The sequence below is a fragment of the Primulina huaijiensis genome, chromosome 3 (assembly GCF_012295235.1).
Source record: "Primulina huaijiensis isolate GDHJ02 chromosome 3, ASM1229523v2, whole genome shotgun sequence".
Taxonomy (NCBI): Eukaryota; Viridiplantae; Streptophyta; class Magnoliopsida; order Lamiales; family Gesneriaceae; genus Primulina; species Primulina huaijiensis.
In genome coordinates this window covers 4,073,425-4,080,569 of record NC_133308.1, presented here as the reverse complement: position 1 = coordinate 4,080,569, position 7,145 = coordinate 4,073,425, and the positions used below count along the sequence as shown (strand labels likewise).

General features: G+C 38.8%; 2 protein-coding genes across 3 annotated transcripts; one reads left to right on the top strand and one right to left on the bottom strand.

Annotated features, from left to right (window-relative positions):
• The first annotated feature begins 836 nt into the window (after positions 1-836).
• LOC140972107 (aluminum-activated malate transporter 2-like) lies at positions 837-2,913 on the top strand. Of its 2 annotated transcripts, none has more exons than XM_073434577.1 (6): positions 837-1,179; positions 1,275-1,415; positions 1,516-1,788; positions 1,893-2,005; positions 2,095-2,220; positions 2,321-2,913. In XM_073434577.1, the coding sequence occupies exons 1-6, from the start codon at positions 885-887 to the stop codon at positions 2,762-2,764; spliced, it is 1,392 nt and encodes a 463-aa protein (XP_073290678.1). In that variant the 5' UTR covers positions 837-884; the 3' UTR covers positions 2,765-2,913. The 2 variants fall into 2 exon arrangements, with proteins under 2 accessions (XP_073290678.1, XP_073290676.1); XM_073434575.1 differs by having other exon boundaries at positions 2,095-2,241.
• A 2,660-nt stretch (positions 2,914-5,573) lies between these two features.
• LOC140972106 (uncharacterized) lies at positions 5,574-6,924 on the bottom strand. Its single transcript, XM_073434574.1, has 2 exons — positions 6,217-6,924; positions 5,574-5,902 (listed from the first exon to the last, which is right to left on the bottom strand). Exons 1-2 carry the CDS (start codon positions 6,908-6,910, stop codon positions 5,868-5,870), a joined length of 729 nt encoding a protein of 242 aa, XP_073290675.1. The 5' UTR covers positions 6,911-6,924; the 3' UTR covers positions 5,574-5,867.
• Positions 6,925-7,145: the final 221 nt, after the last annotated feature.

Genomic DNA, 7,145 nt, shown 5'->3' with positions numbered 1-7,145 from the left:
ATATGCAAACTTCCTGAACGATTTTGGTTATTTTCTTCCAATTTTCATAAGTTGACTATCAAAAAGACCAAATTAATACTCTAACAGCAATTTTCTTACCACATATAACTCCTTAAATATAATTAATGGATACCAACTCCCTCGATGTGCAGTGACATAGCTTATCCCAACATAGAAGATGGGATGCGTAAATTCGAATTCATGTTAAAACAAAAATCCTCTCCACTAATTGTAATAATTTGTTTTTTTTTTTAAAAAAAAGAATACAATATTCATTGATTAATCTTAGTTATAATACTTCAGCTTAAACGAAATTGATCAATTCAAAGACATATATAATCCAGAAAATATACAGCATATCTGACACCAAGAACTGCAGAATGTTTTCATGGAATACAGACATGTCAAATGTTAGTATGTATGCGTTACAGTTCATATAAACACTCGAACTATCAACTTGGCTTGAGATAACTATCACCTAATGGTAAGTGGCTGGACCTATCAATCTTCTATTCCTGGTAAATATCCGAGCATGTTTTTAACTTTACCAGAAGAAAAACACTGTAAAATAGCAATGTCAAAAAACCCTTTTCACCTTTAATTTGGTGCATTAGTTTGTGGATAACAGATATATCTTATTCGTGGTTAAAATCCTACTTTTCTCATCTCACTATAGCGACCCATTCTTTTCTTTTACTTTCTAGTACTTGCATGGTACATATTAAAAGGCACCAAAGTAAAATATTTTGAAAAGAATTGAATATATTCTTTTGTTCATATCTGAATACCGTTCTCTTCTTATATAAGTCACTCATTTATGGAGTAGTACTCTCACTCAACATTTCACGTAAAATAAGTTGAGTTTTCCTAGTTCTATTTATTAGATGACGATGATGGAAATGGAGTCTGAAAATACAGAAAAAGTGAGTGTCTGTTTGAGTGGATGGTTGTGGATTAAAGGCATTGTAGCAAAGATGATGGCAAAAATTGATGAAATTGCAAAGCAAACGGAAAAGATGGCGAAAGATGATCCTAGAAAGTTGATACACTCGCTAAAAGTTGGGATCGCACTAACATTAGTCTCATTGTTTTACTACTTTCAGCCTTTGTACAGCAACTTTGGTGTATCTGCAATGTGGGCTGTGATGACTGTGGTGGTCGTATTTGAGTTCTCTGTCGGTAAGTTGGGTATTTTTCTTTTTTGTTATGATCAAACCGTAGTTAAATTAATGACGAACACATGAAATATGTTATAATTTCCCATTCTTTGGCAGGTGCAACGCTAGGAAAAGGACTAAACCGAGGAGTTGCAACGCTGGTAGCCGGTGTTCTAGGCATTGGAGCAAATCACTTGGCAATTGTAAGTGGAAAAACAGGCCAACCGATCTTGATTGGGCTATTTGTCTTCCTACAAGGTATATTTAATTTCCAAGGAAAAAATTTAATTCCTAAAGTTCCTAAGTTCTTTTTCTCACTGATGCATATGGTTCTGTGGCATTTGTACATATGTTGCAGCTGTGTTGTCTACGTTTATACGATTCTTTCCCAAAGTGAAAGCTCGATATGATTATGGGATGCTGATATTCATCTTGACATTTTCTATGGTTTCTATATCCGGTTTGCGGACGAACGAAATACTTGAACTGGTGCAAAAGAGGCTATCCACTGTACTTATCGGTGCAGCTACATGTGTAGTGGTATCCATTTTGGTGTGCCCCGTCTGGGCCGGTGAAGATCTTCACGTGCTGGTTGCTCAAGACATCGACAAGCTCGGAAATTTATTGGAAGGTCTATATATAGAACATACCGCAGATATATTTATGATGTTACTTCGTTAATTCCCATATGTGAGCAGATTATTTAACGTCAATTTGATGCTATAATTTTGATAGGTATTTCTGATGAGTGTTTCAAAACATCAGAAGGGGGAGATTCAAAGAATGAAAGGTCAAATCTTGTTAGCTTAAACAGTGTTCTTGATTCAAAAAGCAATTTAGAGAACTTGGTAGGTGAATGAAATCAACACATTTCTGTCACATTCTTTTTTTGATTCATCTGCATACAACCTTTATTTTGAATGTTAAATGATGACAGGCAAATTTTGCGAAATGGGAACCATGCCATGGCAGATTCATGTACCGACATCCGTGGAAACAATACTTAAAGATCGGAAACTTGACAAGGCAGTGTGCCTGCAGAGTTGAAGCCCTTAATGGCTACGTAAACTCCAGGAGTACTCAGGTATATATATATATATATATATACAGTCTTTTTCAATTGAAAAAAATAAATATATATTTTTTGGTTTCCACTATTGCAGGGGCCAGAAGGCATCGTGGGGATAGTACAAGAATCATTTTCAAGAATGAGTTCAGAATCTGGAAAAGTACTAAAAGAACTAGCATCGAGCATTGAGACAATGACTAAACCGCCCTTCCCTGATCCTGCCCTGGTGAACCTGAAAATTGACACCAAGAACCTGAAATCTTTGTTGAAATCTAAACTGTTGGAAGACACCAACCTTCTGCAAATGATGCCTGTTGCCGCAGTTGCATCGCTGCTGATTGACACCGTAATTTACGTGGAAAACATCGCAGAAGCCGTTACCGAACTGAGTTCTCTTGCCAAGTTCAAATGCAAGGACGCAAATGGAATTCCAGGTGAATCAGCGATGAAGAACAGCAAGAATCCTAAACAATTTGCCACGCGGGGTGACATTTCATCTGTTAGAATTGACGTTGACGAAGCTGATCCGATGAAGTAAAAAGGGTTATCGTCTGTTTCAAATTTGGCAATGTAAATATATATGGTTTATATTATATGGTAACAACTTCAAGAACAATATACAACTTGAAATACATGCATACCCGACACTGTTATTTTTTTGTAATAAAAGTTTTACCTAATTTTTATATTGTATATTAGAAAGAAAAACGAGGCAAAACTCCATTGATGATTGAACGAGAGTTTCTCAATACAGCAAAGCTATGTTTCTGTAATCAAAAAATATGAGATTCAACTGCTACAAGTCAACCTATTTATACCAACAGTAAAAAAGGGAAATGTGACTAATAAAACGTTTTTTAAGTAAATGACTTCTAATATTCCCCCTCAAGATGGGGAGTGAATGTTTTCAATTCCCATCGTGACCATCAGTGCTCGAAGCTTTGAAGGAAGAAGGGCCTTAGTGAACATATCTCCAAGTTGTAAGTGAGAGGCAACGTGCATTACTCGGATGATGCCTGACTGTATTCTTTCGCGCACAATGTGACAGTCAATTTCAATATGCTTTGTACGCTCATGAAATACAGGGTTGGATTCTGTATGAATGGCTGCTTGATTATCACAAAACAGCGTCACTGGAATATCGATCACCGTGCACAAATCCTTGAGCAAAGAAATCATCCAGACGGCTTCACAAGTAGCATTTGCCATGGACCTATACTAGGCTTCAGCAAAAGATTTAGACACAGTTTGTTGCTTCTTTGATTTCCATGAAACTAATGAACTGCCTAACATCACACAAAATCCAGTGACTGAGCGACGTGAATCAGGACATGCAGCCCAATCAGAGTCCGAGAATATATGCAATTTGGCTTCGGTCTTCGAACTATAGAACACACCCTGTCCTGCTGTACCTTTTACATATCTCAGAACTGAATACACAGCTTGCAAATGAGCAGATCGTGGTGCTGAGACAAACTGACTAAGTTTGTTTACTGGATAAGCCAAGTCCGGACGTGTGATAGTGAGATAAAGCACCTTTCCTACAAGCTTACGGTATAAGGATGGGTCTTCTAATAACTCTCCATCATCTTGACTGAGTTTCGAATTGGCATCCATGGGAGTAGTGCGGGGTTTATTCCCAATGAGTCCAGCTTTAGTGACTAACTGAAGTGCATAATGACGCTGACATATGTATATGCCTCGTGAAGATCTTGCTACCTCTATGCCCAAAAAATACTTCAAGTCGCCCAAGTCCTTTAGCTTGAATTGCATGTTCAAGAAAAGTTTCAATCTCTCAGCTTCAGCATCATTGTTTGTGGCAATTACTATGTCATCCACATATACCAACAAAGCCAAGAAAACATCACCGTGTGTACGAACAAATAAGGAACTGTCCGCATGAGATTGAACGAAACCAACCTTAAGAAGAGTAGAAGAGAACTTAGCAAACCATTGCCGTGAGGCTTGTTTGAGCCCGTATAAGGATTTTTGTAGCTTGCAAACAGCATTAGGTGGCAAAGATTCCCCCTTTCGTTCATATCCAGGAGGAAGTGACATGTAAACCTCCTCAAATAAGTCACCATGCAAAAATGCATTGTTCACATCAAGTTGCATCAAGGACCAACCTCGAATGGCTGCTAAAGCTAGCAAAGTTCGGACTGTGGTTAATTTAGCAACAGGAGAAAAGGTCTCAAAATAATCTACCCCTTCTTGTTGTGTATACCTTTTTGCGACTAAACGGGCCTTATATCATTCGAGAGTCCCATTTGCTAGAAACTTGGCTTTGTAGACCCATTTGCAACCAACAACGTGTTTCCCAGGAGGTAAGGAAACAATGGTCCAAGTGTCATTGCTCTCTAAAGCACACAACTCATCACTCATGGCCTGACACCATTCCGGGTGCTGAACAGCCTGAGAAAATGTGCGAGGCTCGTGGATGGATGAAATATTGTTGACAAAAACTCGGTAGGAAGGTGAGAGTCGATGAGTGCTGAGGACCAATGACAGAGGGTGAGCTGTTGATGGCTCGGTGAGCTTGAGAAAGTAGCATAGCAATGATAGTCACGTAAGTGACTAGGTTTGGTGGATACTCTTTTAAAATGGGATTGCAGTAGTGGGTCAGCAGCTGGTGATGGTAAATTAATATGCGTGGGAAGGACACTTTCAGAAATGAAATGAGAAGAGGGGTCGGGTGGAGATGATTGTTCTGCAAATGAAAAAGTTTGCTCATGAAAAACAACATCCCGAGATATAAAAACTTCATTGGTGTCAATATTGAGAAGTTTGTAGGCTTTATAACCTGAGGGATATCCAAGAAATACAGATTTGATGGCACGAGGAGAAAATTTGGAGCGTTGGCTCAAAAGTGTAGAGCCATAGCAAAGACGCCCAAACGATCTAAGGTGAGAGTAAGTTGGCAGCTTCTGAAACAGCAACTCAAAAGAGCTTTTATCAAAAAGGCGTGGAGAAGGAGTTCTGTTGATAAGGTAGACTGCAGTAGACACACAATCACTCCAATAGATCAAAGGAACATGTGATTGGAACAACAAAGCTCGAGCTACATTTAAGATATGCTGGTGTTTTCGTTCCACAACAGAATTTGTTGTGGTCGTTCAACACATGAATGATAGGATACAGTTCCCTCGTTTTTGAAAAAATTGGAGAAATTCAATTCTGGAGCATTGTCGGAACAAACAGATTTGACTTTGGAACCAAATTATGTATGGACCAACTTGCAAAAATCAGGAAAAATGCGCAAGACATCAGACTTGGTTTTCATCAAATATATCCAAGTGTATCTTGTGTGATCATCAACAATAGTAAGAAAATACTTGTATCCTTCAACACTCAGATGAAATGGACCCCAAACATCAATGTGAATTAATTCAAAAGGAATATCACAAGTTAGGTTGTTGGAAGAAAATGATAGTCTCTTTTGTTTAGCTAGGTGACAAACTGAACAATCAAGTACATCATTTGGATTTATTGAATCATCATGAACTAACTGGCCTATTACAGATAACCTAGGTGAAGATGGATGCCCCATTCTGTAATGCCACAATTGGCTATGAGTAAGAGAAACATTACAGATTACAGGAAGAGTGTTGGATGGATTCAGAACATAAAGGTTACCAACGCGGCTACCCATCCCAATCCTCCTTTCCTTGGTGATATCCTGAATGACACAAGAATTAGAAGAAAAGGACACATAACACTTTAGATGTTCGGTCAGAGAACTAACAGAAACAAGATTGAAATGGAAGCTGCTAACAAAAAGTACATTCTCTAGTATCAAATCAGGGGACAACAAAACAGACCCTATATGTGTTGCTGCCACTGTGGAATTGTCAGGTAGTGTGACTGTGGAATTTGTGGCTTTATAGGATTGAAAATATGCAAGAGAACAGCAAATATGATGTGTAGCTCCTGTGTCTAAGACCCAATGATTATTGAGGATAGAAGAATCATAGAAGGATAGTGAAGAGATACCACTGAGACACGATGCAGATGCCTCAAGCTGTTTAGAATCCATGCTGATGCCATAACCAAGCTGGAGTTGGGTACTCAAGAAGGCAAGAAGCTGCTTGCATTGTTCAGAACTTAATGACTCAGGTGCATTGCTGATTGGTTGTGGATTGACTGGAGTATCATCAATTCTAAGATGATTTGCTCGAACTTTAGATGCATGGTTGTTGGATACAGAATGGTGCTTCGGCTTGTATTTGGGGTGACTTGGTGGATATCCATGCAATTGGTAGCATTTATCAATAGTGTGACCTGGATAATGACACTGAGAACATGTTGGCAGATCCAACTTTCTACCTTTATCACTTTTACCATATGAGGATCCCTTGACAATCGCAGTGCTCGGATGAGTAAACGAGTGTGAAGAATGATCCAGTGACGATCCAGAAAAATCAGAATGTATGGATCGTTGACGTTCTTCCTGAACTACCAATGAGAAGATCTTCGAAATTACAGGAATCGGATCCATCATCAGAATTTGAGCACGAATCTGAGCATATGACTCATTGAGTCCCATCAGAAATTGCATAACACAGTCTTGATTTTGGTGCGTCGCCCACTCTTTCATAAAACCACAATTACACACCGATACCGGCTGGAAATCCTTCAATTCATCCCACAGAGTTCTCAAACGAGTATAATAAGTTCTAACATCCATTGAACCTTGTTGCAAACCAGCCAATAGCCTTTTGATTTGAAAAATTCGAGGTGCATTACTTTGATGAAACCTTTCACGGAGATCTATCCAAATCTCATGTGCGGTAGCCATATACATGAGGTATCAGCTATTTCTCGACTTCACAGCATTAAGTAGCCACGAAATCACCATGTTGTTGCATCTAATCCAGGCACCATACAACAAATCTTCGAGAGGAGGACGCACAAGCGTTCCA